This window comes from Heptranchias perlo, chromosome 39 (genome assembly GCF_035084215.1).
Source record: "Heptranchias perlo isolate sHepPer1 chromosome 39, sHepPer1.hap1, whole genome shotgun sequence".
In the NCBI taxonomy this organism is placed as follows: domain Eukaryota; kingdom Metazoa; phylum Chordata; class Chondrichthyes; order Hexanchiformes; family Hexanchidae; genus Heptranchias; species Heptranchias perlo.
In genome coordinates this window covers 244176-259274 of record NC_090363.1, presented here as the reverse complement: position 1 = coordinate 259274, position 15099 = coordinate 244176, and the positions used below count along the sequence as shown (strand labels likewise).

Genomic DNA, 15099 nt, shown 5'->3' with positions numbered 1-15099 from the left:
AACAGGGACACAGACTGAGGATCAGTAACAGGGACACAGTCTGAGGATCAGTAACAGGGGGACAGACTGAGGGTCAGTAACAGGGACAGAGACTGAGGGTCAGTGACAGGGACACAGACTGAAGGTCAGTAACAGCGACAGAGACTGAGGGTCAGTAACAGGGACACAGACTGAGGGTCAGTGACAGGGACAGAGACTGAGGGTCAGTGACAGGGACACAGACTGAAGGTCAGTAACAGCGACAGAGACTGAGGATCAGTAACAGGGACACAGACTGAGGGTCAGTAACAGGGACAGAGACTGAGGGTCAGTAACAGGGACAGAGACTGAGGATCAGTAACAGGGACAGAGACTGAGGATCAGTAACAGGGACACAGACTGAGGGTCAGTAACAGAGGGACAGAGACTGAGGGTCATTAACAGGGACAGAGACTGAGGATCAGTAACAGACGGACAGAGACTGAGGATCAGTAACAGGTGGACAGAGACTGAGGATCAGTAACAGGGACAGAGACTGAGGGTCAGTAACAGGGACAGAGACTGAGGATCAGTAACAGGGACACAGACTGAGGGTCAGTAACAGGGACAGAGACTGAGGATCAGTAACAGGGACACAGACTGAGGGTCAGTAACAGAGGGACAGAGACTGAGGGTCATTAACAGGGACAGAGACTGAGGATGAGTAACAGAGGGACAGAGACTGAGGATCAGTAACAGGGGGACAGAGACTGAGGATCAGTAACAGGGACAGAGACTGAGGGTCAGTAACAGGGACAGAGACTGAGGATCAGTAACAGGGACACAGACTGAGGGTCAGTAACAGGGGGACAGACTGAGGGTCAGTAACAGGGACACAGACTGAGGATCAGTAACAGGGGGACAGACTGAGTGTCAGTAACAGGGACAGAGACTGAGGATCAGTAACAGGGACAGAGACTGAGGATCAGTAACAGGGACACAGAGTGAGGGTCAGTAACAGGGACAGAGACTGAGGATCAGTAACAGGGTGACAGACTGAGTGTCAGTAACAGGGACAGCGACTGAGGGTCAGTAACAGGGACAGAGACTGAGGATCAGTAACAGGGACACAGACTGAGGATCAGTAACAGGGACACAGACTGAGGATCAGTAACAGGGACAGAGACTGAGGATCAGTAACAGGGACAGAGACTGAGGATCAGTGACAGGGGGACAGACTGAGGGTCAGTAACAGGAACACAGACTGAGGGTCAGTAACAGGGACACAGACTGAGGATCAGTAACAGGGACAGAGACTGAGGATCAGTAACAGGGGGACAGACTGAGGATCAGGAACAGGGACAGAGACTGAGGGTCAGTAACAGGGACACAGACTGAGGATCAGTAACAGGGGGACAGACTGAGGATCAGGAACAGGGACAGAGACTGAGGATCAGTAACAGGGACACAGACTGAGGATCAGTAACAGGGGGACAGACTGAGGGTCAGTAACAGGGACACAGACTGAGGATCAGTAACAGGGACACAGACTGAGGATCAGTAACAGGGACACAGACTGAGGATCAGTAACAGGGACACAGACTGAGGATCAGTAACAGGGGGACAGACTGAGGATCAGGAACAGGGACAGAGACTGAGGGTCAGTAACAGGGACAGAGACTGAGGGTCAGTAACAGGGACACAGACTGAGGGTCAGTAACAGGGACACAGACTGAGGATCAGTAACAGGGACACAGACTGAGGATCAGTAACAGGGGGACAGACTGAGGGTCAGTAACAGGGACAGAGACTGAGGGTCAGTGACAGGGACACAGACTGAAGGTCAGTAACAGCGACAGAGACTGAGGGTCAGTAACAGGGACACAGACTGAGGATCAGTAACAGGGACACATACTGAGGATCAGTAACAGGGACACAGACTGAGGATCAGTAACAGGGACACAGACTGAGGATCAGTAACAGGGGGACAGACTGAGGATCAGGAACAGGGACAGAGACTGAGGGTCAGTAACAGGGACAGAGACTGAGGGTCAGTAACAGGGACACAGACTGAGGGTCAGTAACAGGGACACAGACTGAGGATCAGTAACAGGGACACAGACTGAGGATCAGTAACAGGGGGACAGACTGAGGGTCAGTAACAGGGACAGAGACTGAGGATCAGTAACAGGGACACAGACTGAGGATCAGTAACAGGGGGACAGACTGAGGGTCAGTGACAGGGACACAGACTGAGGATCAGTAACAGGGGGACAGACTGAGGGTCAGTGACAGGGACACAGACTGAAGGTCAGTAACAGCGACAGAGACTGAGGGTCAGTAACAGGGACACAGACTGAGGGTCAGTAACAGGGACAGAGACTGAGGGTCAGTGACAGGGACACAGACTGAAGGTCAGTAACAGCGACAGAGACTGAGGATCAGTAACAGGGACACAGACTGAGGATCAGTAACAGGGGGACAGACTGAGGATCAGGAACAGGGACAGAGACTGAGGGTCAGTAACAGGGACGGAGACTGAGGGTCAGTAACAGGGACACAGACTGAGGGTCAGTAACAGGGACACAGACTGAGGATCAGTAACAGGGACACAGTCTGAGGATCAGTAACAGGGGGACAGACTGAGGGTCAGTAACAGGGACAGAGACTGAGGGTCAGTGACAGGGACACAGACTGAAGGTCAGTAACAGCGACAGAGACTGAGGGTCAGTAACAGGGACACAGACTGAGGGTCAGTGACAGGGACAGAGACTGAGGGTCAGTGACAGGGACACAGACTGAAGGTCAGTAACAGCGACAGAGACTGAGGATCAGTAACAGGGACACAGACTGAGGGTCAGTAACAGGGACAGAGACTGAGGGTCAGTAACAGGGACAGAGACTGAGGATCAGTAACAGGGACAGAGACTGAGGATCAGTAACAGGGACACAGACTGAGGGTCAGTAACAGAGGGACAGAGACTGAGGGTCATTAACAGGGACAGAGACTGAGGATCAGTAACAGACGGACAGAGACTGAGGATCAGTAACAGGTGGACAGAGACTGAGGATCAGTAACAGGGACAGAGACTGAGGGTCAGTAACAGGGACAGAGACTGAGGATCAGTAACAGGGACACAGACTGAGGGTCAGTAACAGGGACAGAGACTGAGGATCAGTAACAGGGACACAGACTGAGGGTCAGTAACAGAGGGACAGAGACTGAGGGTCATTAACAGGGACAGAGACTGAGGATGAGTAACAGAGGGACAGAGACTGAGGATCAGTAACAGGGGGACAGAGACTGAGGATCAGTAACAGGGACAGAGACTGAGGGTCAGTAACAGGGACAGAGACTGAGGATCAGTAACAGGGACACAGACTGAGGGTCAGTAACAGGGGGACAGACTGAGGGTCAGTAACAGGGACACAGACTGAGGATCAGTAACAGGGGGACAGACTGAGTGTCAGTAACAGGGACAGAGACTGAGGATCAGTAACAGGGACAGAGACTGAGGATCAGTAACAGGGACACAGAGTGAGGGTCAGTAACAGGGACAGAGACTGAGGATCAGTAACAGGGTGACAGACTGAGTGTCAGTAACAGGGACAGCGACTGAGGGTCAGTAACAGGGACAGAGACTGAGGATCAGTAACAGGGACACAGACTGAGGATCAGTAACAGGGACACAGACTGAGGATCAGTAACAGGGACAGAGACTGAGGATCAGTAACAGGGACAGAGACTGAGGATCAGTGACAGGGGGACAGACTGAGGGTCAGTAACAGGAACACAGACTGAGGGTCAGTAACAGGGACACAGACTGAGGATCAGTAACAGGGACAGAGACTGAGGATCAGTAACAGGGGGACAGACTGAGGATCAGGAACAGGGACAGAGACTGAGGGTCAGTAACAGGGACACAGACTGAGGATCAGTAACAGGGGGACAGACTGAGGATCAGGAACAGGGACAGAGACTGAGGATCAGTAACAGGGACACAGACTGAGGATCAGTAACAGGGGGACAGACTGAGGGTCAGTAACAGGGACACAGACTGAGGATCAGTAACAGGGACACAGACTGAGGATCAGTAACAGGGACACAGACTGAGGATCAGTAACAGGGACACAGACTGAGGATCAGTAACAGGGGGACAGACTGAGGATCAGAAACAGGGACAGAGACTGAGGGTCAGTAACAGGGACAGAGACTGAGGGTCAGTAACAGGGACACAGACTGAGGGTCAGTAACAGGGACACAGACTGAGGATCAGTAACAGGGACACAGACTGAGGATCAGTAACAGGGGGACAGACTGAGGGTCAGTAACAGGGACAGAGACTGAGGGTCAGTGACAGGGACACAGACTGAAGGTCAGTAACAGCGACAGAGACTGAGGGTCAGTAACAGGGACACAGACTGAGGGTCAGTGACAGGGACAGAGACTGAGGGTCAGTGACAGGGACACAGACTGAAGGTCAGTAACAGCGACAGAGACTGAGGGTCAGTAACAGGGACAGAGACTGAGGATCAGTAACAGGGACACAGACTGAGGGTCAGTAACAGGGACAGAGACTGAGGATCAGTAACAGGGACACAGACTGAGGATCAGTAACAGAGGGACAGAGACTGAGAATCAGTAACAGGGACACAGACTGAGGATCAGTAACAGGGACAGAGACTGAGGGTCAGTAACAGGGACAGAGACTGAGGATCAGTAACAGGGACAGAGACTGAGGGTCAGTAACAGGGACAGAGATTGAGTGTCAGTAACAGGGACAGAGACTGAGGGTCAGTAACAGGGACAGAGACTGAGGATCAGTGACAGGGACACAGACTGAGGGTCAGTAACAGGGACACAGACTGAGGGTCAGTAACAGGGACAGAGACTGAGGGTCAGTAACAGGGGGACAGAGACTGAGGATCAGTAACAGGGACAGAGACTGAGGGTCAGTGACAGGGACAGAGACTGAGGATCAGTAACAGGGACACAGACTGAGGGTCAGTAACAGGGACAGAGACTGAGGGTCAGTAACAGGGACAGAGAATGAGGATCAGTAACAGGGACACCGACGGAGGGTCAGTAACAGGGACAGAGACTGAGGATCAGTAACAGGGGGACAGACTGAGGGTCAGTAACAGGGGGACAGACTGAGTGTCAGTAACAGGGACAGAGACTGAGGATCAGTAACAGGGACACAGACTGAGGGTCAGTAACAGGGGGACAGAGACTGAGGGTCAGTAACAGGGACAGAGACTGAGGATCAGTAACAGGGACACAGACTGAGGATCAGTAACACGGACAGAGACTGAGGATCAGTGACAGGGGGACAGACTGAGGGTCAGTAACAGGGACACGGACTGAGGGTCAGTAACAGGGACACAGACTGAGGATCAGTAACAGGGACAGACTGAGGGTCAGTAACAGGGACACAGACTGAGGATCAGTAACAGGGACAGAGACTGAGGATCAGTAACAGGGACACAGACGGAGGGTCAGTAACAGTGACAGAGACTGAGGGCCAGTAACAGGGACAGAGACTGAGGATCAGTAACAGGGACAGAGACTGTGGGTCAGTAACAGGGACAGAGACTGAGGGTCGGTAACAGGGACACAGACTGAGGATCAGTAACGGGGACAGACTGAGGAGCAGTAACAGGGACACGGACTGAGGAGCAGTAACAGGGACACAGACTGAGGATCAGTAACAGGGACACAGACTGAGGATCAGTAACAGGGACAGAGACTGAGGATCAGTAAAAGGGACACAGACTGAGGATCAGTAACAGGGGGACAGACTGAGGATCAGTAACAGGGACACAGACTGAGGATCAGTAACTGGGACAGAGACTGAGGATCAGTAACAGGGACACAGACTGAGGATCAGTAACAGGGACACAGACTGAGGATCAGTAACAGGGACAGAGACTGAGGATCAGTAACAGGGACACAGACTGAGGATCAGTAACAGGGACAGAGACTGAGGATCAGTAACAGGGACACAGACTGAGGATCAGTAACAGGGACACAGACTGAGGATCAGTAACAGGGACACAGACTGAGGATCAGTAACAGGGACAGAGACTGAGGATCAGTAACAGGGACACAGACTGAGGATCAGTAACTGGGACACAGACTGAGGATCAGTAACAGGGACACAGACTGAGGATCAGTAACTGGGACACAGACTGAGGATCAGTAACAGTGAAACAGACTGAGGATCAGTAACAGGGACACAGACTGAGGATCAGTAACTGGGACAGAGACTGAGGATCAGTAACAGCGACACAGACTGAGGATCAGTAACAGGGACACAGACTGAGGATCAGTAACAGGGGGACAGAGACTGAGGGTCAGTAACAGGGACACAGACTGAGGATCAGTAACAGGGACACAGGCTGAGGTTCAGTAACAGGGACACAGACTGAGGATCAGTAACAGGGACAGAGACTGAGGGTCAGTAACAGGGACAGAGACTGAGGATCAGTAACAGTGAAACAGACTGAGGATCAGTAACAGGGACAGAGACTGAGGATCAGTAACAGGGACACAGACTGAGGATCAGTAACAGGGACACAGGCTGAGGATCAGTAACAGGGACACAGGCTGAGGATCAGTAACAGGGACACAGACTGAGGATCAGTAACAGGGGGACAGAGACTGAGGGTCAGTAACAGGGACACAGACTGAGGATCAGTAACAGGGACAGAGACTGAGGATCAGTAACAGGGACACAGACTGAGGGTCAGTAACAGGGGGACAGAGACTGAGGGTCAGTAACAGGGGGACAGAGACTGAGGGTCAGTAACAGTGAAACAGACTGAGAGTGATGATTGGAAGATTGACGCGGATGTTATCGATGTATTTGAACAGACGGCTGTTGGAACATGGCCATGAGCTCATGTCATTTAAAGGCCAGTGGGATAAATATTAGAAAAGGAAGAAAAGAAACGATGTGGGTCTTGGGATTAGGCTGAAAAGGTCCCGTTTAAGTGTTCGCCCTGGCGTAAGCTTCGTGGGCTGAATGGCCCCCTCCTCTCTTAAATTCCCTGCTGTTCATTTCATCCTTTGTTAGAATGTTTTCCTTTATTCCTCTCTGCACCTCAAATTGGAATTTTTTTGTAATTGCAGCATTCCTACTTGTTGATATCTGCAAGTTGGATTTCACAACCCATGTGACTTTATTTTTTGACAGAACAGCTACTGGCACCAATGATAGTTCAGGACCCCGCCTATGTAGTGGATCGTGTTGAGCTGAACTGCTTTGTGAACAATGGAAAAGCAAGTGGAATCTTGTGGCAAAAAGACAACAAGCCAATTTTGAAGAGTTCATATTACAGGCTGGCATTTGATAACACCACGCTGTTTATTAAAGACATGAAAGTCTCAGATTGCGGCTTGTATACCTGCACAGTGAAAAACGGGGTCAGCACAAGCAGCAACTCACATTTCCTCACCGTCAATGGTAGGATTTCACAGTCTGAGACAGTATGAGATATATGGGATTATATTCTGATTGTACTGGGTAATGTTTCACAGTCTGATACAGTGTGAGGTATATGGGATTATATTCTTTTTTTTATTCGTTCATGGGATGTGGGTGTCGCTGGCGAGGCCGGCATTTATTGCCCATCCCTAATTGCCCTTGAGAAGGTGGTGGTGAGCCGCCTTCTTGAACCGCTGCAGTCCGTGTGGTGAAGGTTCTCCCATACTGCTGTTGGGAAGGGAGTTCCAGGATTTTGACCCAGCGACGATGAAGGAACAGCGATATATTTCCAAGTCGGGATGGTGTGTCTTGGAGGGGAACGTGCAGGTGGTGTTGTTCCCATGTACCTGCTGCTCTTGTCCTTCTAGGTGGTAGAGGTCGCGGGTTTTGGAGGTGCTGTTGAAGAAGCCTTGGCGAGTTGCTGCGGTGCATCCTGTGGATGGTACATACTGCAGCCACTGTGCGCCGGTGGTGATGGGAGTGAATGTTTAGGGTGGTGGATGGGGTGCCAATCAAGCGGGCTGCTTTATCTTGGATGGTGTTGAGCTTCTTGAGTGTTGTTGGAGCTGCACTCATCCAGGCAAGTGGAGAGTATTCCATCACACTCCTGACTTGTGCCTTGTAGCTGGTGGAAAGGCTTTGGGGAGTCAGGAGGTGAGTCACTCGCCGCAGAATACCCAGCCTCTGACCTGCTCTTGTAGCCATAGTATTTATGTGACTTGTCCAGTTAAGTTTCCTGTCAATGGTGACCACCATTATGTTGATTGTGGGGGACTCGGCGATGGTAATGCCGGTCAGATTCTGGTCAGACCCACCTTGAGCACTGCGTCCAGTTCTGGTCCGTATCAAGGGAGATACACAAATGTTGGAGGCAGTGCAGAGAAGAGTCACGGGGCAAATCCCATGTGTTGGGGGTCTGAGTTCTGAGGACCGACTCGAGACACTTTTACTCTTCAGCTTTGGAATGAGGGGTCTAAGAGGTGATCTTATAGAGGGGTAAAAATTATTGAATGTTACAGAAAAGGTAGATCTGAACATTTCTTGAAAGTAATCCAGGACAGTTGGAGTAGGGAGCACGGGTTTGGAGTGGCAAAAGGCAAATTTAGCACTGATGATGGTCAGTTCACATCAAAAGCAATTACTTGGAATGGGTAGGGCAGTGGAGATGAAAACCTTAGAAGCATTTAAGAAAGCCTTGAATGCTGTGATGAGGTGCCAGCAGGGCCTTTGGATGGATCAACTAAGACAGGTTCAATGACCTTCTCTCTCTGTCTCTATCATGTACTTTGTGAGATTGTTTCATAAGTAAAGAGAATAAAGTGATTAAGGTCGATTTTTAGCTTGCCCCCCCAGGTGTTGTGGATTAACCACCTGTTAGGGACACTGCCCCAGTTTTATTCCAGGCTTAGGCCTGGACGGCAAGTTGAAAATCTGCCCCATTGTATCGGGTAATGTTCAACTGAATGTCACTATTTTCTTCTTGGAACCGTGTGTTGATTCGATGCTGGGCCTTTTTCTGATGCACAGTGTATGGTTACAATGTCTCTTATCAAATGTATACATTCAAAATATGTTATAAAATATAACTTAAGAGTATTTTTGAGTTTTAGGGATTCTGTTTATTCATGAATACGCTCTTGTGGGCTCTGTCATTGCTTTGGTTAGTACCGTAACATCCTTTGCTGCAACAACCTTCATCATCTTAGCCCTTGACAAGAACCAAGGTAATGAATGGCACTTTGTGTAAACTATTATGTTACTGCTTTATCGACTATTCCAAATCTACACTGTGAAATTTGAATCCTGTAATTTGTTGATATTCACTGCAAATATTTCTGCTTTCATCTTCTTGCATTACAGTCGAAAAATATTGGCGTCAGGTGACTGCTGTGGTTATGATCTTTCATGTATTGTCCTTTATCTGCCAGCTAGTTGCATTTGTAATCATCCAAATACATGAAGGTAGATATCCTGTTTGGTTTGTGATTAAATTCACACAACATCCACATTTCTGAGTAACAGTTCATGTTCTATCTAATCATAAAATGTATAAATTAACAAAACAGATTCAATGACCTACACTCTCAGGAAGCACAGGATGGAGATGGGATTACAGTATTCAAGGCCGGAATCAGTGACCCACACTCCATATGGGAAATCGACACTCACAGGGAGCACAGGTTGGAGATGGGATTGAACGTGGGGTGGGGATGGAGATTAGAGAGGGGGGGTAGAGTCTGTGGATAGATTGAACATGGGGTGGGGATGGAGATTTGAGAGGGGGGGGGTAGAGTCTGTGGATAGATTGAACGTGGGGTGGGGATGGAGATTAGAGAGGGGGGGTAGAGTCTGTGGATAGATTGAACGTGGGGTGGGGATGGAGATTAGAGAGGGGGGGGGTAGAGTCTGTGGATAGATTGAACGTGGGGTGGGGATGGAGATTGGGGGGTAGAGTCTATGGATAGATTGAACGTGGGGTGGGGATGGAGATTTGAGAGGGGGGGGTAGAGTCTGTGGATAGATTGAACGTGGGGTGGGGATGGAGATTAGAGAGGGGGGGGTAGAGTCTATGGATAGATTGAACGTGGGGTGGGGATGGAGATTTGAGGGGGTGGGGTAGAGTCTGTGGATAGATTGAACGTGGGGTGGGGATGGAGATTAGAGAGGGGGGGGGTAGAGTCTGTGGATAGATTGCACATTGGTTGTGATGAAGGAACGTGTTTGATAAGGCCCCCTGGACGAATCCCAATTCATACGTCCTTAGGACAAGATATGCTGAGCTCAGGGTTTGAAAAATGAAATGGGTGGAGTGCAGCGAGCTGTGTGCTGACAGCTTGCATGCAGATCCATTAGGATGAGCATGTCACCAGTATAGACTGGAAAACTGTCACCGTCTGTTATATCCTGTACAGACTACAGGGTTTCTGTGATCCTCCTGGAATTTATCTGTGGGTGTGTTGTTTCCTTCAGTCACTGAGTGGGTTGGGTAATATCCATAAAAAGGGAAATTGTATATGACCTGTCGAAGCATAGTTAATTCAAGTGCCTTACTGATTCCATACTTCACCCAGTGTTGTTATGATCTGTAAAAACCAGGCAACAGTCACTCCATTTTCGCCACGTCTTTCAGTTTTCTTTTAAAACTGGAGTTCGATATTTGTCCACATCTTTTTCCGGACCTTGATTGTGCTGATCAGAACCCCAGCCTAAACCGGCAGGAATTGTATTCACTTTGTTGTAATCATTCTTGCCATTCACGGCCTGTAACAGTCACGGCCTGTAGCAGTCACTGGCTGTAACGTTTTTATGAGAAATGTATATGACAGTTACTGCCTGTGATAATACAGATAGAAGGTAGGAGCACCTTTATTGGGACACTTGAAGAGGAAACATTTACAGGGCTATGGGGAAAGGTTAGGGGCATGGAACTATTGCATAGCTCTTTCAAAGAGCCGGCACAGGCAGGATGGGCCGAATGGCCTCTTTCTGTGCTGTATCATTCTATAATTATATGATTCTATATGTTTCTTTATTCCATTATACAATGTGTCCAATTGCATTGTTCTAATCTTTAAGCTAAAGTTTTCCTGTAACAACTGGAAGTGATATATTATAGAATCTGATTGTGACCGTTTGGCACTAGCTATGTCACCATGCTGTTTGTTTGGTTTCTTTGCCAGGATTTCCCATCGGATATAGAATTGGCTTAGGGATCGGGTGTCTCCACGGTTTAGCAGTATTGGTCTATGTTGTCACCCTTTTCCTGCAACGTCCAGCTGAACAGTCTTTGTCGTTCTTGTCCACTAACTGTAAGTTCACACAGTAATATTTACGGCTGGTTATTTGTCACTGTTCTCTCCCTCTGCGCAGCTGAAAGGTGCCTGGGAGTCAGCATTGTTCCTACTGAATTAAAAACAGAAAATGCTGCACACACAGCTCAGCAGCTCAGTCAGCCTCTGAAAGAGGAAGTGTGGCTAAGGTTTCTGCCGGGGCCTTGCTTCAAAGCGCCGCCTATCCCCAGCTCAGCCAGTCTTGAAGCAGTTTGTGTTTTTTTCATTTTATTACGTTACATAGAATGTACAGCACAGAAACAGGCCATGCGGCCCAGCCGGTCTATGCCAGTATTTATGCTCCACACAAGTCTCCTCCCTCCCTATTTCATCTCACTTTATCAGCATATCCTTCTATTCCTTTCTCCCTTGTGTTTATCTAGCTTCCCCTTCAATGCATCAATACTATTCGCCTCAACTACTCCTTGTGGTAGCGAGTTCCACGTTCTAACCACTCTCCGGGTAAAGAAGTTTCTCCTGAATTCCCTATTGGATTTATTAGTGACTATCTTATATTTATGATCCCTAGTTTTGGACATCCCCACAAGTGGAAACATCTTGTCTACATCTGCCCTATCAAACCCTATCATTATCTTAAAGACTTCTATCAGGTCACCCCTCAGCCTTCTCTTTTCTAGCTTGCTCAGTCTTTCCTGATAGTTATAACCTCTCAGTTCTGGTATCATCTTTGTAAATCTATTTTGCACCTTCTCCAGTGCCTCTATATCATTTTTGTAATATGGAGACCAGAACTGTACAAGTATGGTCTAACCAAGGTTCTATATAAGTTTGATGTGCAGATGCCGGTGATGGACTGGGGTGGACAAATGTAAGGAGTTGCACAACACCAGGTTATAGTCCAACAGCTTTATTTGAAATCACAAGCTTTCGGAGCTTTGCTCCTTCGTCAGGTGAAGTGAGGAGGAGTTGCATATAGGCACAGCATATATAGTCAGAGAACAGTGCCTGGTGATTACAGATAATCTTTCTAACTGCCCTTTATCACACCTCGGCAGACAGATAATCACAGCAATCAAAGGAGTGAATGGTGTTCAAACAGGTTAGTCAGGGAAACATTACATCCAAGAAAACTGAGGTGGTGTCACCAGGGGTCAAATGTAGCAGATGCTGGGGTTTGTATTAAAAACAGATAACTTTTTTTTTGCTGGAAATCGCAGCAGGTCCGGCCGCATCTGTGTATGGAGAACAAGCCAACTACGACTTGAGTCTGGATGACTCTACGTCAGGTGGGGTTACATGTAGCGTGACATGAACCCAAGATCCCGGTTGAGGCCGTCCTCATGGGTGCGGAACTTGGCTATCAATTTCTGCTCGACAATTTTGCGTTGTTGTGTGTCTCGAAGGCCGCCTTGGAGAACGCTTACCTGAAGATTGGAGGCTGAATATCCTTGACTGCTGAAGTGTTCCCCGACTGGGAGGGAACCCTCCTGTCTGGCGATTGTTGTGCGGTGTCCGTTCATCCGTTGTCGCAGTGTCTGCATGGTCTCGCCAATGTACCATGCTCCGAGGCATCCTTTCCTGCAACGTATGAGGTAGACAATGTTGACCGAGTCACAGGACTGTGCCTTTATGCAACTCCTCCTCACTTCACCTGACGAAGGAGCAAAGCTCCGAAAGCTTATGATTTCAAATAAAGCTGTTGGACTATAACCTGGTGTTGTACGACTCCGTACATCTATATAAGTTTAACATGATCACAATTCTATTCCTCTAGAAACAAACCCCAGAGCTTTGTTTGCATTTTTGTGGCCTTGTTAACCTCGTTGCTACTTTTAGTGATTTGTGAATCTATACCCCAGATCCCTCTGCTCCTCTACCCCATTTAGACTCTTATTTTCCAAGCAGTATGTGGCCTCCTTATTCTGGCCTCCTTATTTCTCCGACCAAAATGCACCACCTCACACTTACAAACTATTCTGTTTTGTAGTCAGCTTGCTCTCCATTCTGCTACTTGTCCCCTGACTCCACAAGCTCTGACCTTAATCATGAGTCTACAATGCGGTACTTTATCGAAGGCCTTTTGAAAATCCAAGTATATTACATCTACTATATCACCCTCATCTACTCTTTTTGTTACTTCTTCAAAGAATTCAATAAGATTAGTCAAGTATGACTTTCCCTTCTGAAATCCGTGCTGACTATTCTTTATTATATTTTCGGTTTCTAGATGTTTTTCTGTTACATCTTTGAGTAAGGATTCCATTATCTTTCCTATCCCCGATGTTAAACAAACTGGTTGATAGTTTCCTGGACTTGTTCTATCTCCCTTTTTAAATATAGGAATCACATTAGCTGTCCACCAATCCTCTGGCACTATTCCCTTTTCTAATGAATTTTTATATATATGTAATAGTGCCTCTGCTATCTCTTCCCTAACTTCTTTTAATATGCATGGACGCAATCAACCAGACCAGGAGTTTTATCCTCACTAAGTTTGATTAGTTTATCAATTATCTTTTCACTGGAGTGCAATGCCAGTCAGTCACCTGAGGCCATTCTGTTTTATGAGAGTAAACTAGCAAGAAATATAAAAACTGACAGTAAAAGCTTCTACAAGTATATAAAAAGGAAGAGGGTAGCTAAAGTAAACATTGGTCCCTTGGAGGATGAGACTAGGGAAATAATAATGGAAAACAAGGAAATGGCAGAGGAACTGAACAGATATTTTGTATCTGTCTTCACAGTAGAAGACACTAATAAAATACCTATAATTGTAGATAATCAAGGGGCGAAGGGAAGGGAGGAACTAAAAACAATCACTATCACCAGAGAAAAAGTACTCGGTAAACTAATGGGTCTAAAGGCTGACAAGTCCCCTGGACCTGATGGCTTGCATCCGAGGGTCTTAAAGGAAGTGGCTACAGAGATAGTGGATGCATTGATTGTCATCTTCCAGAATTCACTAGATTCTGGAAAAGTCCCAGCGGATTGGAAAACCGCAAACGTAACACCCCTATTCAAGAAGGGAGTGAGATAGAAAGCAGGTAACTATAGACCAGTTAGCCTAACATCTGTCATTGGGAAAATGCTAGAATCCATTATTAAGGAAGTAGTAGCAGGACACTTGGAGACTGCACAAGATAAGAGCTCATGGTGTTGGGGGTAATATACTGGCATGGATAGAGGATTGGCTAACTAACAGAATACAAAGAGTCGGGATAAAAGGGTCATTTTCAAAATAGCAATCTGTAACTAGTGGGGTGCCACAGGGCTCAGTGCTGGGGCCTCAACTATTTACATTATATATCAATGACTTGGATGAAGGAACAGAGTGTCTTGTGGCCAATTTTGCTGATGATACAAAGATAGGTGGAAAAGCAAGTTGCGTTGAGGACACAAAGTGTCTGCAAAGGGATACTGACAGGTTAAGTGAATGGGCAAAAATTTGGCAGATGGAATATAATGTGGGAAAATGTGAAGTCATCCACTTTGGGAGGAAAAATAAAAAGCAAAATATTATTTGAATGGAGAAATACTACAAAATGCTGCAGTACAGAGGGATCTGGGTGTCCTTGTACATGAAACACAAAAAGTCAACATACAGGTGCAGCAGGTAATCCGTAAGGCAAACGGAATATTGGCCTTTATTTCTAGGGGGATGGAGTATAAAAGCAGGGAAGTCATGCTACAACTGTACAGGATGCTGGTGAGACCACACCTGGAGTACTGCGTACAGTTCTGGTGCCCTTATTTAAGGAAGGACATACTTGCATTGGAGGCAGTTCAGAGAAGGTTCACTAGGTTGATTCCGGGTATGGAAGGGTTGTCTTATGAGGAAAGATTGAACAGGTTGGGTCTAT

At 47.6% G+C, this 15099-nt stretch overlaps 1 protein-coding gene across 3 annotated transcripts in view; it reads left to right on the top strand.

Annotated features, from left to right (window-relative positions):
* Positions 1 to 12939, top strand: part of LOC137304865 (uncharacterized) — a 41155-nt gene extending 28216 nt beyond the window's left edge. Inside the window, exons 4-8 of one of the 3 annotated variants that reach the window (XM_067973662.1) lie at positions 7158 to 7427; positions 9059 to 9172; positions 9309 to 9410; positions 11129 to 11257; positions 12460 to 12939. In XM_067973662.1, coding sequence (XP_067829763.1) covers positions 7158 to 7427; positions 9059 to 9172; positions 9309 to 9410; positions 11129 to 11257; positions 12460 to 12551 — 707 coding nt within the window. In that variant the 3' untranslated portion in view covers positions 12552 to 12939. Of the gene's footprint in view, positions 1 to 7157; positions 7428 to 9058; positions 9173 to 9308; positions 9411 to 11128; positions 11258 to 12456 lie in introns of all 3 variants that reach the window. The other 2 variants (XM_067973661.1, XM_067973663.1) reach the window with 2 other exon arrangements.
* The last annotated feature ends 2160 nt before the right edge of the window (positions 12940 to 15099 follow it).